This window comes from Populus nigra, chromosome 8 (assembly GCF_951802175.1).
Source record: "Populus nigra chromosome 8, ddPopNigr1.1, whole genome shotgun sequence".
Taxonomy (NCBI): domain Eukaryota; kingdom Viridiplantae; phylum Streptophyta; class Magnoliopsida; order Malpighiales; family Salicaceae; genus Populus; species Populus nigra.
Window position 1 is genome coordinate 2,073,716 of NC_084859.1, and position 23,104 is coordinate 2,096,819.

The window sequence follows — 23,104 nt, forward strand, 5'->3', positions numbered from 1 at the left end:
TCCTTTTGGCAGGCTAGAGGAGTTTTGGGGAGAGGGGAGTGGATGGTTTGGATTTCTTAATTTAGTCCTTCTATTGTTTTGTTATTGACAAATCACCCTCTATGCAAAATTATTTCGTCAAATTTACCCTTTTATTCGTTTGAATTTTGTCAATTCAATCTAGTTGGACTGATTGTGTTTTGAGCTAAAAAAAATGGATTTTGGTTATAGTCTAAACGACCTCGTCTTCACACGGCACGTGTCAACCAGTTCATTTACAGCACAAAATTGTTAAATAATTAAAAATATTATGTGTGTGTCTGTGTGTGTTGTTTTGCATAATATATTTGTACCTGTATGCTATTTTTTTGTGCGCAAATATGATTTAAATTTTATTTTTTCTTTGTACTTTTATAAATTATATTTTACATCCTATATCAAATAAAAAATTCAGATAAAATATATTATTGAGAACTTAATTTGTTATTAAACATATAGATTACATGATGAAAAATATAATTTATAAAAATATAAAGAGAAAGTGAAATTTGTATCCAATTATAGGAAGATTTTTGTAATTATTCCTATTGTTAATTTATAAATATATTTATCATTTTCACATATAATCTTGTTTTCAGCTATAGTTATAGTTTTTGTTACGACTAGAAAGGTGATCCGTGCTACACCGCAGGCCTGTCCAGATTTTCTTCAGACAAAAAAATAATATTTAAATAATGATAATCCGAGATAATTTGGGTTAAATTAACAAAAACACAACTCATGATATAAGACCGAAACCGCACGCATAAAAAAAATAAAAAAAAATCATAAAGTTCAAGATCTAATAATCTAATGTCAAAGATGAAAAAAAAATCTAAACATACAATGCTGAAGAAGCAAGCTCGAGTCAACTCGGCCTAATTTGATAGACCCACAACCTGCAATATGAGATGGGGATAAAAAAAAATCAAAAGAAACACCTAGCAAACAGAACAAAGTTAGACAAAAAAAAAACTTCAAAAAAGACCCCGAGCTAATTTGGGTTAGCTTTACCAACCTGCCATCGTAATAGTCAAATAGAAATAAAACCGAAAAAATGACAAAGCTCAAGGGAAAATTATTCCATGCAAGACGATGAAATTGAAAAAAAAAACTCATAAAAAATTGAAGAAAAAAATCAGATCTCCAAAAGAAACACTTGGCAAAAAATACCAAAGTTAAATAAAAAAACTTACTAAGAAAATGCAAGTTAACTTTTAGGTTAACTTTACTACCCTGCATTCGAGATAACCCATCATGCATGCATTTGTTTTTAATTAATATTTAATAAAGCATGCTCAAGGGTCAATAATTCAATGACAAATGATAAAAAAAATTCTTTAAAAAAAAATAAGTCTACTCAGCTTAACTCAACTAACTTTTGATCTGAGTTATGAGATAAAGATAACTCAAAAAAAAAAAGCAAGACAATTCAAGAAGCTCAAAGCCCAATAATTCAATGTCAAATGATAAAAACAAAAAATAAAAAAAAACCCCAAAATTGAACTTAAACTGGGTTTATCGTCGAAACTAGTGGACTGGGTTATAAAATTGAGATTACCTTGTGAAAGGCAAACATGAAAAACCCATAAAGAAAAATTTCAAACCATAAAAAAAATAAAAATATAAAATAACTAAAATTAAAACAGTAAGGACTAAACAATGCACAAAAATAATTGAAAGAAACTAATTAAGAACTAAATTGAAAAACAAAATAAATAAATAAAATGATAAAAAAAGACCAATAAAAAAAATGGGATCAAAATTGAAAACCAAACAAAATTAAACCAAACTCCCAAGGACATGATAAAAAAATGATAAAAAAAATAAAAAATATAAGGATCGGATTGGATAAAAAAAGACTAATTAGATTTTATGATTAGGGACAAAATTAAAAACTTAAATAAGCATTAAATCTAAAAAAAATAGAAATAAAAAAAATAAGGACCAAACCCAAAATAAATACAAACTAGAGGACATAATTGAATTTGTCAAAGCTCTGCATGTATATTGATGCTTGGGAGAGAGAAGATAAAAGGAGGAGGAAAAAGACCAAACGCGTCGAACGCTCATATGACAATACGCCCCACCATAAATGATGTGTCGCCACCTTCCACGTCGGTTGAGTAGGTGGTTAGCCTTTTTTTATGTGCCCCCCACATGCCGCCCCAATAGAGTGGGGGGTGACAACGCGTCTACATGTGCATGGCACGCGTAGGCAACTTTATCGATTTATTAATATTATAATAATGCAAATTATTAAAAAACCCTTAAGGGCATGCAAATATTATGAAAAAATCATGATGCAAATAAAAAATACCCTCCAAAGGAGCCTTTAGTTTATTGAAGTCAAAGGGCAAAAGCAAAATTTTATTATACATAAAATATGCAAAGACATAACAAGCCCTCACTTAAAAATCAATGTTTCTCATACCTTAAGAGCATAAATGTTATTTTACTGTACAAAAAAACTTGTCAAGATGCAAATACCCTAGAACTGAAGGCCAATGTTTCTAGACCTCAAGGGCAATATAGTATTTTTACTATACATAAAATACACAGAATGACAATCTTGTCTCCCGATCAATTCTCAAATGACATTTGAATCCCATGAAAAAATCAGTTCTACCCTTAATGCCAAGGCAATTGTTAAGACAAATGGAGGGCAAATTAATAATTACAGTATTTGAATTCACAATCAATCTCCTTATATAATAAAACCCTAAGCCCTTATATATATATATATATATATATATATATATATATATATATATATATTGTTAATTACACTAATAGCTTTAACTCTAGGTCAAACACATACTAAATTGTAAGTAAATGGTGTCGCATTTATCATGAAGAGAGGCTATATTGCTCGTGGTTCAATACAATTATCTTAAATTTGACAAAGCATAATGGATATAAGGATTAATTTGATATAAAAAAATTTTATAAAGCTTATGATGTAGGTGAAAGCTAATAATAAAAGAGTTTGTTATATATTAAAATTCTTAAAGAACAAAAACAACATAAATATAGTATTTAATTTTTATTTATTTATATTTTCACCTGCTAAAAAATTATCGCAACCTTTTATATAGAAAAAACTAGAAAGCACTGATAATATTAAATATAAAAAATAAACTAGGAAAAAATATTATCTTCAAATATATATAAAAAACTAAAAAAGCATTATAATAAATAATAGTAAAAACTAAATTAAATAAAAAAATATATATTCTTTTCTAAAAAAGCTTCTACATCAATATCTCCGGGTTTAAGTGAACTGTTCCTTTTTAACTAGAAACATGCAATGGTCTTACATCTGGTTGAGAACTTTGACAATGAAGGGATCTAGTTGAAAATTTGTAAATTACTGGGACTGATTTTTTTATTATTATTTGAATGCTTGTTTCCATTTCTTTTTTTTTCTCTCTATACTCCAGATTTTTTCTACTTAGTTACGTGCTTTTTATTTTTTCTGCTTCCAATCCAGATTTTTTATTTTTTTTTCCACCCCTTATGTGAGAGTTTCGAACAAAAATATATATATATATATACACACACACACAAACAAATATATTTAATGTGTTTGTTTTTTAGGTAACTTTTGTGATTGTGATTTTAAAAAAATAAAATTTAAAAAAGTATGGGTAGGTGTGGTTAGTTGGATTTAAATACGTGTTTGATAAAAATTATGGTTAAAATTTATATACAACAAAAAACATGTATAAAATGTTTGGTTGTGGTTGCTTTTCAAAAATATTTTTTACTTGGAAATGCATCAAAATAATTTTTTTAATTTTTAAAAATTATTTTTGATATCAGAGTATTAAAATAATTTGAAAATATAAAAAAATAATTTTAAGTAAAGAAAAAAATAAAAAAAATTAAATTTTTAAAAAATACTTTTGAAATGTAAAAATAAAAAGAGTTTTACGAAATTCAATTAAAAAAATATATAAAAACTACTTCACAAAAATTATATTTCAAACTTAATTTTTTGATAAGTCCTGCAGTATAATATGCAATTTGGTGTATTATTAAACACCTAACTATGTTTTTTACACTGCAAACACAAAAACTAAAACTAAATAAACGCACCGCACCAGTTAGACAAATTTTTATAATACAGATCATTGACAAGAAAAGATAAATTGAAAAAATCAACAAGTAAATGAATCAACTTTGTAACTATATTTCAAAAACAAATATGGACTCTCGAGTATATTTTTACAATACATAAATGTGATTGATTTTCAATTGAATTCCAATCGAATAAAAAAAATCAAGAAAGACTAAAAACAAATATGGACTCTCAAGAATAAAAATTAAGTATAGACATCAACTACATCATTTAACTGTTTTCTGCTATGGGCAAGATCCATTTTCTTAAAACATTAAAAGAATTTTGAGGCATTCCTCACGTGTTTTAAAGAAGGAAAAAAAATTAATATAGGGATTGATCCGAACAACTTAAATAATTCAAAGGCAACTTAAACAATAAGAAAAAATATATTTCGACTAAAAAAAATTTTAAACGATATTTTTTATATATTAAGACGATAATATACTAGATCGACTTGAATCAACATAGATTAACATGTAAAATTCACAATTTGAGTTATGAGACCATGATAACTTCATAAAAAAAACATATTGAAACCTGATTTTCAATCAATCCAATATTGAATAATAAAATTGAAAAAAAATCAATTAGAAAATAAAAAAAATTCGAGTTAACTTATGTCAACCTGTTAAATCTAGATCATAAGATCAAAATAATATAATAGAAAGCAAATCATGAAACTCAATTTCCAATCAATCCAATATTAAAGGATGAGATTAAAAAATTAATTAAAAAGAACAAAAAAGGACCCGAGTCTACATGGGTTAACTCGCTAAATTCTTGAATCGGGTTATGAAACCGAGATAACCTCATTGAAAGCAAAAGGAAACAAATCATTAAGCTAAATTTCCAAACAAGTTAAATGTTGAATGATAAAATTAAAAAAAAAAACCACAAAAAAACGAGTCACTTGGTTTAACCCACAAAAACCGTGATCCGAGTCATAAGATTAAGATAACCTTACTGAAAGCAAACCGGAATAAATTATGAAACTTAAGAGTGTTATGTAGTGTAATAGAAGTTGCTTTTTAAAGTGCTTTTCATTTCAAAACACATTAAAATAATATTTTTTTTATTTTTTAAAAAATAATTTTTACATCAACACATCCTCGAAATGTAAAAAAATATTAATTTAAAGTAAAAAAATAAAATAAAATTCAAACTTTTTTTTAAAACGCTTTCAAAACGTAATATCAAACACTGCTTTAAACCTAAATAAATCCAATGTTAAGAAATATTTTTTTTAAAAAAAACTAAATTTAAAATAAATTAATTAAAATTCAAGAAATATTAATCCAATGGAATGAGAAATAACAATTTCCCCTCCTCGACTATTTATTTTCCTATTAATCATATTAATTTTATGATTAACTATTGCATCTTTTATAACCTCGAAAGACTCGTGAAGTTTCCTTTATAAGCTGCAATGGTACAATACAAGCATCTGTATGTATAACCATTTTGTATGGAGGTATGTTATACATAATACTGCCACGAACAATGATTGAAATCTAATCTAAATCTAGTTTAATTTAAATTAATTATAATATTAACCTAGCTAATTTTGATGAAATCTGGGAGCTGTTCGAGAATCATGAAAGAAAATTTCGATCCGCTGTAAAAGAAAAGTGAAATCCATAAGAGAAAAATAAATCGTACAAGGACAAAAATGTAAAGAAATCAATAGTATAGGGACTAAATTACTTCTAACAAAACCCTCCCCATGCTAGGCGGGGGGGAGGGGGTAGTAGCAGTGCTGTAGAGGAAACGGAGGAAGAGCTCCAGCGAGAGATCGATGAGCTATATCGCCAACAACGCCATGTCAGGCCCTCCACCCTTTTCTTGCACTTTTCTTCATATCTTCTTGAACGTGTAATCACATGCAAGTTCTTTTCTTACTGTTGTAGATTACAGAGCGCCTTCGTGATCCTCGTGGACTTCGAAGAGGAGGGTTATCCGCCGCTGCCGCTCCTCGCAATTTCGTTGCTAACGGTGGTCGTCCTCGTGGCTTTGTTCGACCGGTACTCTTTTTTTTTCTTTCTTTCTTCTGTCTATAAGTTTTTTTTACCTTCTGTTTATATATGAAAGCAACTTCTTGTTTTCTTTCTTTTGGTTAATTTTTTGAATTTATAGGGTTTACAGCTGTTCAGTCGGTTCTTTATGTTTTTTGAGTTGTTGGGGTTTTTTTAAAGGCCGATAGGAACAATGCAGAAGATCAACCTCCTGCAAAACGGCGGCTTTTGTCTGCTGTTGTTAAGGTAGAAGCAAAACCTTATACAGTGCCCCATATTTATACATATCTTCTTGGAATATATTATGTGAAATTCTTTATCTTAAAAATGGAGAATTGTTGGAATTTTCTAAAAATTGAATCTTTGTTGCTTGTCCGGGATGGAACGTGGAGGAGGATGCAGAGATCGTTGAGGATTCTGCCACGGCAGAGGATGCAAAGAACGAGCAAATGGGTGAGGATGGAAATGTAGGGCCTGCTACAGGGATTCGGGGTGATGGAAAGCCTTTCAAGTTACAGCAAAGTGGTTGGTCTAGGAGAGATTTTGATCTTAGAGCAGTGAAGAGGGTGAATTTTAACTCTTGTCTTCTTTTTGAAAGTGTGTTTTATGTGCGTTCATCTTGTAATTTTTCCCTTCTGTCATGATTATTTTGTTTGTAGGAGGTTGAAACTCCAGTAATTGAGCCTGCCAAGGGCGTTGCCTAAGAATCAGGATCCAAGATTGGTTAGCAGAAACAAAAGAATGCTGGGGCAACTTTTAGGTACTCTGGAGGTATGTGCAAGCTAATTCCTTGTTTTCGGTTACTTACTGGGGATTGAAACTGAAGTCAGTTTTTCATGCATTTCGACCAAAACAACCGGATTAAAACTTAATGGCATTGTTATTTTTTCCTATCCATTACTTGAATTTTGTTGTTGCTTTTTTTTTAATCAATCAGAACTTAAATCTTCTGAAAGATCTCTGATCTTACTAATGGTCGAAGCGAGTAATTTTTTATGTCTGAGGAAATAAGAAAACCAAATTCACCAAGGAAATTAATTAGTTCCTCCAAAACCTCCAGCAACTGCTTGTGGGTCAACATTATAGAGCCATTTTCTCACATTGATTATTTGAAATGCCACTAGGAGGGATGGAGAACTGGGTGTAGAGTAATTGCTGATTACATTGTGGAGGTTTACAGTATTTTGTGTGTTATACACAGCCAGTGATTTCTCTAATTTTGTTGCTTGTGGGGTTGGCATAGGTCAGTGAACGATGTATATTTGTTAGAATAAGCAAGCGCTCCTGAAGTTTTTCTAAACAAACTCTATCCATAGAAATTTAGAAGTCTGAGTTTTAGTTGGTGATGAAAATAATGTACCTCGATACTTGATCTCTAGAAAAGGCCAATCTACTAATCTCTCAGCCTTTAGCCTTTAATAGCATTCACAGGAGTTGAATATCTTCAATTTCAGACCAAAGGACGAAGAAAAGGAAGCCAGGGCTTTGACAAACTTAACTTTCTTATGACATATAGAGTGTGGATCTGTCATGATCTTCACCAATTAAATGATGCTCCCATGGCTAGCAATCTTTTGAAGAATTATCAGGACAAATACATCTAAATTATTAACTTCCTTAAAAATGTTGTATCTAATCTAGGAATCTCTAAAATTTATTACTTTAAGATTTATAATCAATATAAATAGCAACTTGCTTGTAATGAATAGCAAAACAAGATAAAACAATCTGAATTACCCATGTCATCAGATATGATTTATGGTTTACAACAATTTCCAACCTGCAGTGAAGTCTTTAATACAAGTATCCTGTACAATGTCATCTTATCTTCCAAATATGATGATTCAATCCCATTGAATTAATGCTCCAGTGGTAGGTTTGCAACTTGTTTGCAGAGTCAATTTTGTGCAATGATTCTGTTGAATTTTTCGACTCATGGTTATGTGACTCAATTTGTTTGGGTTTCCTTAATGTGTTTTTTGATTCTCTTGTTTGTTTTGTTAAGGGTTTGATGGTAAGAACCTTAACTAGTTCTAAATTTATGGTCCTTTCCAAACGTATCTTTTGATGCATCTCACGCTGTGATCAATTTTGCCTCATCTTAAATCGGTGTTGACATCTTGATGGGAATGGTTCTGACTAGCAAATCACTAAAACTTGAAGAATGATGTAGATTTTGTATCATCAACTTCCAGCTGCAAGCTGAAATCACCGAAGTTTCCGAGCTTCAACTCTCACTAAAAATTCTTCCGTGGAATACTTCTTAAGCAGTAAATATGCTGTGTTGAGCAACTTTTTGCTATAATAATCTTTTGATTTTTGCTGAAATATTCTAATGCTGCCTTTTTGAATTCTAAAACATGTTTCCATTAGCATATCTGTTAGTATTTACTTCTCTCTTTATGTGTGATCACTACTTATTTTCTTCTCTATTTTTGTTATTGTTTGAAATTTCCAGAAATTCAGAAAAGAAGATATGAAAATTTCAGGGATGGAAGCATTTATACGAAGGTCAAATGCTTTGCAAAGAGTGAGTACATCAGCTCCATCAATCCAGAAGTTCTGTTGCAATTTGAATTATTTGTTAAGTAAACTAAACCTTAATCATAAACTTGTTTGCCTATTGGTGGATAAATGCTTTCATCTGTTATTGACAGTCAATACTCTCGAAATCCTGAATTCATTTTTCTTACTCCCTTAAAAATCCAGGTCATTCTTTATTTACCGCAAGTCCTTTTTTTGAGGGAAGCTCAAACAAAGAAGAGCATATCTTGTATCATGGAATACAGCTCTCTGGCACTTCATAGAATGACTATTAGGTGCATGGTTTTGTTTTTGAAACTCCAGAAGTTTACAAAGGGTGCATTACATTTGATTTTTTTTCCCCTTTCTTTTGGTGTGGTAATATTTGTTCTTTTCTCGGTAGGGTTGTGTTTAATACTGTTTTTTTTATTTGTTCTTTTGAGATGCTTCTTGGCCTTGCTGGAGACAATGTTAATATGTTGACATTTACACTGGTCTAGTGTGATAATTAAATGTCTTGAAACTCTTCTTAGGCTGAGCAAAAAGCACATGAAGAACGTGAAAGGCTGAGACAACAAGAGCGCGAACAAATTGCTGAACAGAGGAGAAGAGATCTGGTTTGTTCTAATATTTGTAGATTATAACCTGTGCTGGCAAAGCCTTTAATGGTTCCTGTTTTTTCTCTGTACACAAAAACAAATGATATTTTCTTACTTTATTATTTACTTTTACTTAATCAGACTCTCAGAGCACGCATCACTGTAAAGGCTGAAGAAAAGAAGTTGGAATTGCTGTTTCTTCGGTGGAATGATCACCACAAAAAACTTGGCAATTTTATAAGGTATACCTTCCATTTGACATCATTTGTTATCTTTAGTGTATTTTCTTTTCTACAATCATCAATGCAAAGCTGCAGAGGAATAATGCAAGCACTAACCTGGATTTGAATCATGTGTCGTTATGGGGAGTAATTGACATTAGCTGCAGAGTAATTTTTCGTACCTGCTCAATGGGAGAAACTGAGCATTTTGTCCCTTATGCTTAACCATCCACCAAGTTCTTGCATACTTCACCGAACTGTCCTGATTTTGTGGTGAAATTTCGAGCCAAGAGGTACAGCATGAAGAATGAGGTAGAGATTTCAGATTTAAGAAAACCTGCATTTGGACAACGTAAACTCTTTTGAATATTATTATTGCCAGGGTTGATTCATGGCTTGAACACTGAACACTTGCATGTGGGAACACTTGCAGTTTCGCAAGTTTCCCATTCATTGAAAAAAAAAACAAAAATCTTCATCTTTTCCTCTTCGAAGAGCCAAGAAAATACCTTGAAACTTGGAAGTTGTGTCTTTTTTCCCCTCCTCTCCCAAAAGCGGCGTTAGAGACATCCATGGTCATGGAGGGGAACTTTCGTCTAATATTGTTCGATAAAGGTCTGGAATGAAATTTGATTACGAAAATTGTTTCGGAACTTCGAATTTATGATGGTGGAGTTGCAATTCAAGAACGTAAAATTAGAGGGTCTGAAATTAAGATGTGTTTGAGAATGAGTTCTAACATGTTTTTCTTTTTTTTGGTTAAAATTTGATTTTATTTTGTTTTAAATTATTTTTTTAGTATTCTTTTTATTGTTTTGATACGCTTAAGTTAAAAATAAATTTTTAAAAATAAAAAATATTATTTTAATTTTTTTAAATAAAAAACACTTTAAAAAATAACTACTAACATGTTATTAAGTACTTGATTTTAAATAATGTTAAAAATAAAATTTTAAAAATAAAAAATATTATTTTCAACAAAAAAAAATATTTTAAAAAGCAATTGCTAACACTTAATTCTAAATAATATTAGAAAAATAAAAAAAATCTTGTGTAAAAAAATCAACTCAAATATAAAAATATCAATGAAAGTTGAGTTTAGCCAAGGATCTTACCTGATTTAGGGCATGCAATACCATACTATTTATTATTTTTATTTAAAATGATATTGTTTTAGTAGTTTTAAAAAAAATTATTTGGTTTTAACTTGGATAGATATAAATAACATATCAGGTTTTTTAAATTTAACTGGGTTAAATTAAAAAAATAAGTCAAAATAAAAAATAATCCAACTTAAATTTAATGTTATCATCTAATTGAGATTTTAGTTTTTTTTATTTAAAATAATATTACTTTAGTTTTTTTTTTAAATAGTTTTGATCTTATTGGATGTAGATTAAATTGCGAGTTAACCCGTTAAGTCATCTAAATTTAATCAGATTAAATTATTAAAATAATTTAAAATAAAATTTAATCCATATCAAGTTTTATATCACTCATATACGTGTTAGGTTGGACTGAGATTAATAACTAATTTAATAATTATAAAATAAGTTGAAACTGTTGATAGAATAATTTGGTTAAAATATCTTCATTAGTCAGAAGGTATTTTCGGTTTGTGGCATTTTATAAGTTGTCAACGACTGACAGTTTGACCACGTGGATCCATGCGATGTGACCCGATTTCTTTCGGCGTTGCCCAGACCTTTTTTTGGTTCCTTTTTGCAGCTTAATGCTCCATGCGGAAAAAAAAGAAAAATGCCAATCTACTCTTTTTCCTTTTCGTTCTTTTTTTTTTTTCCTTTTTTCTTTTTATTATCAAAACCCGATTCATGCGGAAAAGGATACGGGTGATTGGAAGTCATTGACCTAAGTCACATATTATTAATTTTATTTTTCGAGTTGCGGGTTTAACAAGTTAATATGATTAATTCGAGTTATTATTTTAATTTTTTAATTAATATATTTTTAGTTTCATCCTTTAATAATAGGTTAATTTTGAAAACTAGACTTAACAATTTATTTTGATTTATTTTCTATAAGGCTATCTAGGATAATAGGTTTGGTGGGTTAACCAGAGTTGACTCGTGTTGTTTTTATATATATTTTTAATTGATTTTTTTTAATTTCATACTTTAATATTGAGTGGATTAGGAATTAAGGTTTATAATTTATTTTGATTTATTTTTTATGGATTTATCTCAATCTTATGATCTAAATCACGAGTTTTGCAGGTTAACCTAAGTTGACTCAGATTATTTTTTTTATTTTTTTATTGAAATTTTTTTAATTTCATCATTTAATATTGAGTTAGTTGATAATTTAGCTTTATAATTTAGCTTTAAAATTTATTTTTTTTGAGGTTATCATGATTTCATGACTCATGTCAAATCAACACCCACCCATTATGATTTATTCTATTAGAAAACACATTAGCAATATCTGAATATTTTTATACATTAAAAAATTTTTCAACATAATATAAACCAATGATCTAATATTCGCCTATTTGAGCTAGCAACTAAAAAATTATAACCTAATTTAAATTGAAAAACAAATTCTTTAGTTTGTCTTTTTTATTTTAATGACTTTTCTTTCAAGCTATATTTTAAAATAAAAGATGTCTTGAATTTATTTTTTTAATTAAGTTATATTTTTACCAGTTATTTAAGTTGTTTTTAAATCAACTAAATTAATCATGACACATTAAATCAACACCTACTCATTTTGATTTTTTTATTAGAAAACACATTAAAAATATCTTAATATTATATTAAAAAATAATTCAACTCACAGCATGACATATACCAATGACCCAATATTCACCTATTTAGGCTCCTGTCAATATACATGGCAAAAAGCAACTGAAACATTATAATCTAATTTAGATTGAAAAAACAAAAAAAACATGAAGCATGGATCAAGTTGTTAAAAACATATTTTTGATAAGGTAAAAAATTATAATATAAACTTGAATTATAAAATTATAAATAAATCATTTTAATACATGGTCCAAATATAAAAAAAAAATGCAACTCAAGTAAAAATTCATACATGACTTAAGTAATTTAAAAATACAATACTAGAGGTGTTTATTTTCGGTTCGGTTTTTATCAAAAAAAGTAACCAAATCGAATTTAAAAAAAACAAAACCGGTTCAAACCGACCGGTTTTGGTTCGGTTCAGTTGTTTAGAACGAAAACCGGTTCAAATCGGTTTGGCTCGGTTTTTTCTGGTTTGTCTCGGTTTTTTCGGTTGGGCTCGGTTTTTTTCTGGTTTTTTCGGTTCCAGACTTAAAAAACCGACAAAATTTTAATCAGTCTAATTAGTTTTTTTTCATGGTTCGGTTTTTTTGGTTATTTTTTTCTGGTTTTCTTGGTTTAATCGGTTTGTCGGTTTTTTTGAACACCCCTATACAATACTATGCGATCTCAAGTTTGAGTCATGTAGTTGCTAGTATGATGGCCACTGAAAGTTTATATTGTCGTTAACTTCAGGGCTTGTGGGATTAATCGAGGTGCGCACAAGCTGGCCCGGATACCCATATTAATTAAAAAAATACAATACTAAAATCCATCTGAAACATACATCTGAAAGTTTTTTTTAATGTAAACATACATTCCATCCGAAACCTCAGGAGCATTTGGAACACAAAACAAGCATTATTACAGGCATACAACCTTGAGATTCCAAAAAAAAAAAAAAAACTGCTTCAATGATAAAATTCAGATGTGTGATGATTAACAATGAAAGAGATCTTGCTTCCCCTGGCAGGATTGTCGACATGTTTTGTTTGCAAACACAAATGAATACAAGATGTTCTACTCCATATAGCCAGACTTGCCATCATCGGGGCAAAAATCAAAACCTCGTTTCACACACAATTCTAGTTTCCTCGAAAAACCAAAACCATAAAATTCTAACAAAATATTTTTTTCTATATTGATAGAATCCGACGACCTCTCTCTCTTCTCTTAATCAGGAACTAAAAATTAACAAAAATAAATTTTTATATCAAAATTGAATTTGAAAAGTATTGAGGTACCAAAATTATATAATTTACATTATTTTTGAAGTTTGAGCACAAAAATATATTTTTTTCAAAACTTATGGCACGCTATTATGATATCTTTTTTACTTTGGTGTCTTTTCTTTCGATCTTATCTTTTCATAAGAAGTTCAAATTATTTGATCTTTAACCAGGACAAAATCATAACAAAAAATTTCAGCAACTAAATTGAAAAAATAAAATAAAATTTACACATTCTATCCACAATAATATCTGGAGGAATGAACAGTGCATACCTAAAGTAAAAAAAAACCAATTCCTTTCAGATTTATGTTTAATTAGACCAATAATACTACTAAAAGAAAAAAATGCAAAATGGGTTTCATTTCTTAAGTTTTGAATGTGTGATTTTTTTTTTAATTATTATTAACATTGGTGTTTGGCCAGCTTGCATACACCTCGACTAATTTCACGGGTTCTAAGTTAACGACCATGTAAACCTCTAGTGACCATCATATTAGCAATTATAAGGAAACACAAAATCTTTTGGTCCTAAACTCTTACCAATAAACCATCTAGTTTGTGATTCTTTTCTTTGATGCGCTAAAAAAGATAGAAAGAAAGGGATGTTTTTTTTCCTGGAAGGAGACTGAAAGGCAGATATAGAGAGAGGGAATTGAATTCACAAGTCCTCTCCTTTTCTTTTATAATTTATTGTTGTTCTTTGTACAATTCTTGCTTTTTATTTATTTATTTAATGAAAGCATAAACTCCATATTAAAATTGTGATTTTTCTTGATTTTATTAACTTCTAAATTTTTTAAGCGATTTTACATTACAATTATCTTTTAACTCAAAAAATCCTATGATTTAATAGCTATTTTACATTCTATTTCTTTTTTTTCTAAAGAACTTGAATTTTGATCCATGTAACTTGTAAGCTTCAACTCTAATAATGTGTGTGATGAAAATGGTGATGAAATCCATAAGTGAAACCGATAATAATAGTTTTTCCTAAAAACCCCCTGCCAGGTCAGCTAATTAGTGTGACATTGGGTTTAATTATGCATCCTATTTGGGTAATTAGATTTGTATGGTTTGGTTTATTAGGCATTAAAAGTCTCCCGGTCTATAATCAACGCAATTTCTATTAATTTAACATGAAGTGACACGTGTCAGATTCATATTGGTTCTGATTTTAGAAAATTGAAAAATCTATTTTTTCATTTATATACATATATTTTTTTTTCAAATTAATTATAAAAAGCCTTAGAAAACCATCATTAATTATTTTTTTTGTGTTAGATTTAGAAAAAAAAGTAACTAAGTTGAATATATTTCTATTATACACTGAATTATTCAATTTAAATTCAATAATTTAGATTTAATATCATATTGGTAAAATAACATGTGAGGATCTCAATTTATATTCTTACACCTTTTTTCTATTATTATGAACACAAAAATGGGATGATAGTGGAAAAACAAGTGAAATTCGAATAGCAAATCCCAATGACCACATCTCACTTATAGTAAAGATTAATTTATAAATATATTTTTTAAAAAAATTTATTAAAAAAAATTTATTTTTATTTTTTAAAAAATTATTTTTAATACTAATATACTAAACTAATCTGAAAATATTTAAAAAATAATAATTTAAAACTAAAAAAAATTAATTTTTTTAAAAAACACATATAAAATAAAACCTAAATGATTTACCTTCTTGCTGCAAACATAACTCATGAATTATGACCGCCGCCGGCATCGTCCTCTCAAGCCATGGCCACCCAACCATAATCACCACCGTCCCAGCCTCCAATTGGGGCCAGGCTAAAAGATTCCATGTCTTTTTGTGAGATAAATTAGTGGGTGCTTGTTGGTGCTGGCCACTTCAACAAACAAATATTTAGATAGTATAATTGAAATATATTTTTAAAAAATTTGATTTGTTTTGTTTAAAATTATTTTTTTTATATTTTTAGATTGTTTTGATGTGTTGACGGCAAAAATAATTTTTAAAAATTAAAAAATATTATTTTAATATATTTTTAAATGAAAAATATTTTAAACCACAATCGTTTTTATATTCCCTAGCATTATTGAGAATGTGCTTATAGTGAATAGTAATTTATAAATCTTAGTTGCTTTTATTAGAGTTATTGATTTATAACTATTTGTTTTTTATTAAATTTCCATGCCCGCAAGGAAGAGAAGAATAGAAGGACCCAAACAATATAAAAAACAGATGGAGGACTAATAAGAATAATATAAGAAATAGAGGGACTACATTGGGTAAAACACAAAATAAGCACATCTGGACAGAACACCACCATATCATTGTCTAGAAAAAAGAGAAGAGAATACAGTCATTATGAACACGGTTAGTTCCACTTTTTCCTTTCTTTATTCTAATTATTGTCACTCACTCCCTCTCTTATCTATTAAGCAAACAGAGCCTAAAGGTCTCTCTCTCTCTCTCTCTCTCTCCCCCTCCCTGTCGCTGTCCCTCTCCCCTTGCCTTTCATCAAAAGCAGTGCAACAGGAAGGAAAGGAAGGAAGGAAGCAAGGAAGAAGCATAATTTTCAAAATATCAAGAAAACAAGAGGAAAATGCCACCACATGGTCACCCCAGCAACGGCCAGAACCCTGCAAGACAACGGCCAGAACCATCGCATTCAAACCAACAACAGCAGCAGCACCACCACCAACCGTACTACTCATCGGCATCATCTTCGTCAGCTTCCTTCAAAGGTTGCTGTTGCTGCCTCTTCCTCCTCTTCTCCTTCCTGGCCCTCCTAATCCTGGCCGTCTTTCTCGTCATAATCCTGGCCGTCAAACCCAAGAAACCCCAGTTCGATCTCCAGCAGGTTGGAGTCCAGTATATGGGCATTACCGCATCTAATCCTACAGCCTCCATGGACCCCACAACCGCAACCACAACCACACCTGCCACTGCTTCTCTCTCCTTAACCATTCACATGCTGTTCACTGCTGTTAACCCGAACAAGGTAGGGATCAAGTACGGGGAGTCCAGTTTTACTGTCATGTACCGTGGGATTCCTTTAGGGAAAGCTTCGGTTCCTGGGTTTTATCAGGAAGCTCACAGCCAGCGACAGGTGGAGGCCACCATATCCGTTGATCGGTATAGCTTGATGCAAGCTGATGCTTCTGATTTGATCAGGGATGCCTCGTTGAATGATCGTGTGGAGCTCAGGGTTCTGGGTGAGGTTGGTGCCAAGATCCGTGTTCTAGACCTTGATTCGCCTGGTGTTCAGGTCAGTCAATTTATTTATTCTTATTCTTATTTTATACTAATAATAATAATACATAACATACCCTGCTTAGTGTCTATTATAAAAAAATAAAAAATCCCCATCATTTATGCATATTCCTACGTGGGCTCGCTTTCTTCTCCGCCCTCTTTATTTTCTATATTTATGTTGGTTTTGACACTTAATTTTCTTTTTATATATAAAAGTATGTATGTATGTATCCCTGCTTAATTTCCAGTCTACATTCTCTGTTCTTGGCATAAAAAAATAATTTTGTTCCAGTCACTATCATGTTTTGTTTTTTTGTTTTTGTTTTGGTAAACCTCAATTTGCTATATAATCCATGTGTTCATTTTCAATAAGATTCTACACCTATAAATTTTGTCAACGACGTCGTTAATGTTTCTTGCATTTTTCAATAGGGTTCTTTTGTCAATTTTTGTTATTATTTTCAGCCTGGTATGTGATTTTTTAATGCTACAATACAATGCCGTCCGAAGAAATTCTGATGGACAAGGTAATGAACATTAACAGAATATCATAACTGAGAATTGTCTGAAATGTTTCCGACCTTCTTGATAAAGATTTTTTTGGATGATTTGGGTTTTAAAGTAGTGCCTCCATGTTACTCGGTTAGAAAACTATAGATGTATTTGGATGCATCTATGTACATGGTATGTGTTACCATTTGTCATGCATTCCTGTTTGCTAGTTGGTGTCTCAACATATGTTGATGTTACTTGTGTTGTTACTTGAGCCACATGATAGTCTTTTGCATCTTCTACATTTCGTAGCATGTGTATACAAATGAAAAACTTAAGATGCTCCTTGATTCTCTCATAGTTGCTTATCTTTCTTTGTATGCGGACGTTTTTTGAATTTTTGGATTTTATCAAAAATATCACCTCCTTTTTTCAAGATGAGCCAAGCAGAAGCAGCTGCACAATGGAGTTTTTTTTTTTTTTTCAAAATGGAGTTTTCTTTAAATCTGTATTTTTCCCCGTGGTTTTATGCTGTTTAAACTCCTAAATGTACATGCTAGCATACATGTTTTCTTAGATGTTTTTATGTTCTCAGAACAAAAGGGAAAAGAAAAGCACAAAAACTGATTCATACCATCTTTCTCTTTTATATTCTACTTCCAGAGTTATATGTAACCTTGATTCGAAATACACTCCCCGCCTTCTCATTCATTCTTGTCTGAATGTATTTTTGTTCACAATTGATTATTATATCACAGATTCTTACCTCATCTCTATTTGTATCCGGAGATTTTTCTTAAAGTGGTTGCATTCTTGTCTACGTTGTTAATCTATTTCACCTTGCTAAGGAATGAGATAGAAAGCAGACTAGAAAAATACACATGCAATGCTGGATTAATATTTAGGCATCATAACAAATATCAGATTTAATTTGTTGAAACCCAATTCCATGTTTGAGTAATAAAAGATTGTTGAGTTTAAATAAATAAACTGGCTTTTCTTGCTTCCAATGATTTAGTTTTGTTACAGCTTCCTTTCCCTTTTTCAAAACATAGGAAAACCTCTTATCTTTTCATGATTTTAATTGTGCGTTGAATCAACAAATTTAATACAAAAAGCAATATTTGTCAATCACTATTTGGAAAATCTCATAAGAAACATTACAAAATTTAGCGTTGTAGTTTAACAAAATCTCTTACTCTTCCAGTACTTTAGATAAAAGAGTAATGCTAACTATTGGAGTTATAGGATTCACTAGTGGGATCGTTTAGGAACGAGCCTTGCAACAAATATAACTCACACTCCAACTCAGTAATCAAGTAGTTAGGAAATGATGAACTCGAACTTCCTCCTATTCAGGAGCTGCCTGTGTTTGTAAAGATGCATGGGCCTGTGTTCGTGTTATAGGATTCACTAGTGGGATCGTTTAGGAACGAGCCTTGCAACAAATATAACTCACTCCAACTCAGTAATCAAGTAGTTAGTAAATGATGAACTCGAACTTCCTCCTATTCAGGAGCTGCCTGTGTTTGTAAAGATGCATGGGCCTGTGTTCGTGTTGGTCCTGGGCGTATGAGAACTTATACACAAGGACGCATATTGTCTATGATCAAATATGGGATATTTACCACTCACATGTGCACCCAGCTCCAAAACAAACTAAAATCTTATGACTTGTCCTTTCTCATCACACACCCTTTGCCGCCTTATCTCTGTAAACTCCACACTCTTCTGACATATGTTGCCCATACTACTCTTCTCCAAAAATCCCACATTTTATTTTGGCGTTGCTTCACATTTGGATTAAAAAGGAAAGAAGAAAGTGAATGATTGGTTAGAGTTGATGCAACTTTTAGAGTTGGGGTTATGGAATGAAGGAAGTGGCATATTTTTGGTATTTGTGGCTTGTTTTTAGCTCAGGTTAATGTAATGATTTGTGGGACTGAGTCAAAGAGCGAGTTGGGTTTTTTGAACGGCAATTCTTTTGGTATTTGTGATTGGGTTTGAGTTGGAGTTAATGTGGCGATCTCAGCGATGCGTTAGGGCTTTTGATTTGTAATTTAGAGCTTCTTTTTGTTTCATTGTCACGTTCATTTCACATGTGAAATGAAATTCCTTTTAGGTTAGCTTTTGTTTGAGACATTTTAAGGGCTCATTGATCAGCTTGAAAAACAAATGGAATGATGAAGTGTGGTTAACTAAGGATATCACCTCCCAGTAGCAGTTAGCATGTGAGTTGGTGAGCTAGCTTCTTAAGATGGCATCCAATGTATATGGTTGGCTGGAATGTATCAGGGTACCTTTTTCTTGTCATTTTGGAGGGATCCTATGATAATAATTTGCCATTTGGAATCCACTTCTAGGATTCATATCTCATGGGGGATTGAATGGGTCCATACACTTGGTTTCTCATAAATAGAAGGTCAAGATCCAGAGGTGTGTGGTAATTCGGTTCAAACTGCTTTTCAAGGTATTTTTCATCTGAAAAGGCATCAAATTGATACATTTTTATGTGCTTTTTGATGGTTTTGATGCGTGAATATTTCGGTTGAAAAGCACCTTGCACCGTATTACGAAAAGTTATAAGCTATACATCGTCAAAATAAAGTGCCTAGATTACAGGGGCATGTCAGATAGGAATCCACATTTTCAACATTTTCCTGCTGGAAATGTATCTATCTTGAATTTTTTTCGGTCACAGTGTGCTTTTGCTATACATGTCTCGTTGGAATTCCAAACTTGACTTTTTGACAAAGTGAGCAAAAGCAACAGTCCGAGATGCATTGCTAACCTAAATCAATGAACTAAACTTAGGTATATTTTTATATTTACTTTTATTTGGTGGCATGTTCTGTTTGCCTGTTATCAGTGTCTAATCTGAGTTGGAACTTGCAGGTATCAGTGGATTGTGCAATAGTGATAAGTCCCAGAAAACAGTCTCTTACTTACAAGCAATGTGGATTTGATGGATTGAGTGTTTGAGGCGCCACCCCACCTTCAGTGAGGGAAAAAACGTCTTTTTTTTTTCCTTTTTTCTCTCTACAAGCAAGGAGAGAGATAGGAGATGAGGAGGGTGTCACCGAGAAAACAAAAACAGAAGGGTTAGAAGGGTAGAAGGCAGGGCAAGCCCATATCTTTCACATGATTGGAGCTAGTTCAAACTTCGAAGGCACGAGGCAAAGAGCTAGAGCTAAGAAGAGGAAGGGGGAGGAGGGGTAAATATTTTACACTTCTAAATGGGAGGCCAAAAGGTTTTCCAGCCCATGATTTTACTGATTTTTGTATTCTTTTATGGAATGAGAAATTAAACTGCTGACTGCATGTGAAATTCCAAAACAAATGTAGTGCTCTACCTCTACCACTAATTGCAGCTGCCTCATTTTCGCAATCTGTTCCTTTTTCGGTATGTTGAAAGCTCATGCACTGGATATTCTCTCGGTTGTGTCAGGACTCTCTAGGCGTAGATGTGGCACAGCGCACTCCCAATACCATCAATACCTGTGAAAGTTAACACAGGATATCCTCTGAATTTTGCCAGACTGTTCATAAATGTGGCACAGCACTGATCCTGGACCATTAATTGTTCGTGTTGTGTGTGCTACGGTGATCACCAACTTGAAAAATTGTTTTGTTCTTATTGCTTTTAAGCTTGTTTTTCATTTTAAATTGTTATAAAAACTTTAAAAAAACCTATAATTTTTTGGTTTTTTTAAACCTTTTTTTTAATAATCATAACAGTAAAAATAACCTTAATATCAAACACACACTTAGGGAACGTTTGGGAACGTGGCTGCGGCTGTTTTTTAAAAAATTTGAAAATTTTTTTTTTGTTAAAATTTAATATGGTTTGTATGTTTTGGAACATTTTGATGTGCTGATAGCAAAAATAATTTTAAAAAAAAATTATTGGCATGTATTTTGGCACGAAAAGTTATTTGAAAAGTATCCGCAACCACACTGTCAGTCACGCTCTTAACCTATTAATTATATTAAAATAATGCTGTACTCAAATAAGTGATGTTTTTAAAACCATTCGAGAAAAAGTATTGAATTTAAGAGTATTTTTTACCATCAAACTAAAAAAATAAAAATGGTAATTAGCTATTTTCTTCGACTAATTTAATGATGAGAATCAATAATCTAAATGATTTATTTCATGTGCCAATTGTATCCATCAAATAGAAATTGAATTGGATTGGTTTAGGATATTTAAGTTGAATAATTTTTGAGAATTTCTTTTAAAATTATATCAAGCATGAAGTTGAATTCAAAAAATAAATCAAAGCCTTAATTAATAATCCAAACAAGAGATAAGGTTATTTAGTATGTATCATGTATGCATATTGGTCCTCGTTACATATAAGTATAGAGTTTAATTTATTTTTGTTCAGTTTTGGATTTAAGTTAATTAATTATGTAGATTTAATTTAAATTTATAGCTAGTTAGGGTTTATTTTATAAATCATATTATACATATAGCTAAAATAACATTGAAGAGACAAATTTTTGTCATCATTAAAAAATTGAACAACATGAATGTATTTTTTTTTTCATTGAACTTTTAGAACTTATCAAAAGTATTACCTTTAGTTCTTGGTTCAATAAATGCTCAAGATTTTCTAATATAATTTTAGTTTGTTGGATGAATATTACGATTTTTAATTGTGAGTTCTAAAAGTATATTTGGAAACACGGTGCAAACCACGTTCTCTTAAATTTTAAAACTTGTTTGTGTTAATTTTTTTTTATTCATATTATTTTGATATGCAAATATTAAAAATATTTTAAAAAATATATTTTGATATATTTTTAAATAAAAAAATATTTTAAATTATAATTATTGGCACAATCTCAAATACATCTTAAAAATTAACTTTTCATGTTTGCATCAATGCATACACCCATGGTTCTGAATGTTAAAGACTTTTAATGAAACAATATATAATATATTAAAATGTGACTTTTTAAAAATGAAGGTATAAATTATGAAATGCGCTCAATAATAAGTAAGGTAATTATCCATAAGAATCTATCCATTCGGATCGGTATCTACAAGATTTAAATTAAATTATTATTTTCATTTTAAAATATTTAGTTAGCCAACCCATATCATAATTTTATATGAATTACAATGAAAAACTCTCTTGAAATCTTAATTACAAAAAAAGTTAGAATTTATAATTTTTATTAAATTTAATTTTTTTAAATTGCAACCTTATAAACCACTGCAATATCACAAACACCCTTAGAAATATATGTTTTTACGTTCCAACATGTTTTTTAAAGTGTTTTTTTAATTGTTTTTCATATGAAAATATTAAATAATATTTTTTAAGTTATTTTTAGATGTTAAAAATTAAAATATATATTTTAATTAAAAATTATTTTAAAAAAACACGCTGGTACACATTACCAAGAAAAAAATCACATTACCACAAAAATCACTTAAAACACTACTCTTGTTCATGTTCTTGAAGGTTAAATAATTAACGGCATCATGACAATGTGAAAGCCTTCAATCAACAATTTATTAATGCTTGTTGATTATGTGCAATTTTATATTAAAAGTATATAAGTAATGCTAATTTCAAAAAATATTTTATCTTGAACTCACCTTTTAAAAAAATATTCGTGCATTAAACAAGTGAATCTCACATATCCAAATTAATTTTTCTTTTTTTTAATTTAAAAAAACCCCTTTTCTCCATTCCGAGACAATGTAAATGTTTAGACTTTAATTAATCAAGAAATTAATAATGGCTCTCTCACAAAATATCAATAGCCAAAGTTTTTGTTTTTTTTTAAAAAAAATACAATAAAATCTCAGGAAGAAATAATG

At 30.3% G+C, this 23,104-nt stretch overlaps 2 protein-coding genes across 3 annotated transcripts; both read left to right on the plus strand.

Annotated features, from left to right (window-relative positions):
• Positions 1–5,857: 5,857 nt before the first annotated feature.
• LOC133701509 (uncharacterized) lies at positions 5,858–10,286 on the plus strand (the record flags this gene model as incomplete). The annotated part of the gene is made up of 8 exons (XM_062125445.1): positions 5,858–5,965; positions 6,052–6,165; positions 6,337–6,402; positions 6,549–6,757; positions 6,849–6,927; positions 8,615–8,686; positions 9,213–9,296; positions 9,420–10,286. Coding segments are annotated over 8 exons (939 nt in total), but the record flags the coding sequence as incomplete, so codon positions are not given.
• A 5,595-nt stretch (positions 10,287–15,881) lies between these two features.
• On the plus strand, positions 15,882–20,653 carry LOC133702057 (uncharacterized). Of its 2 annotated transcripts, XR_009843649.1 has the most exons (3): positions 15,882–16,786; positions 17,239–17,300; positions 20,161–20,653. XR_009843649.1 is itself a non-coding variant. In XM_062126234.1 (2 exons), the coding sequence occupies exons 1-2, from the start codon at positions 16,121–16,123 to the stop codon at positions 20,245–20,247; spliced, it is 753 nt and encodes a 250-aa protein (XP_061982218.1). In that variant the 5' UTR covers positions 15,887–16,120; the 3' UTR covers positions 20,248–20,653. The 2 variants fall into 2 exon arrangements, 1 of the variants encoding a protein (XP_061982218.1); XM_062126234.1 differs by lacking the exon at positions 17,239–17,300 and having other exon boundaries at positions 15,887–16,786.
• Positions 20,654–23,104: the final 2,451 nt, after the last annotated feature.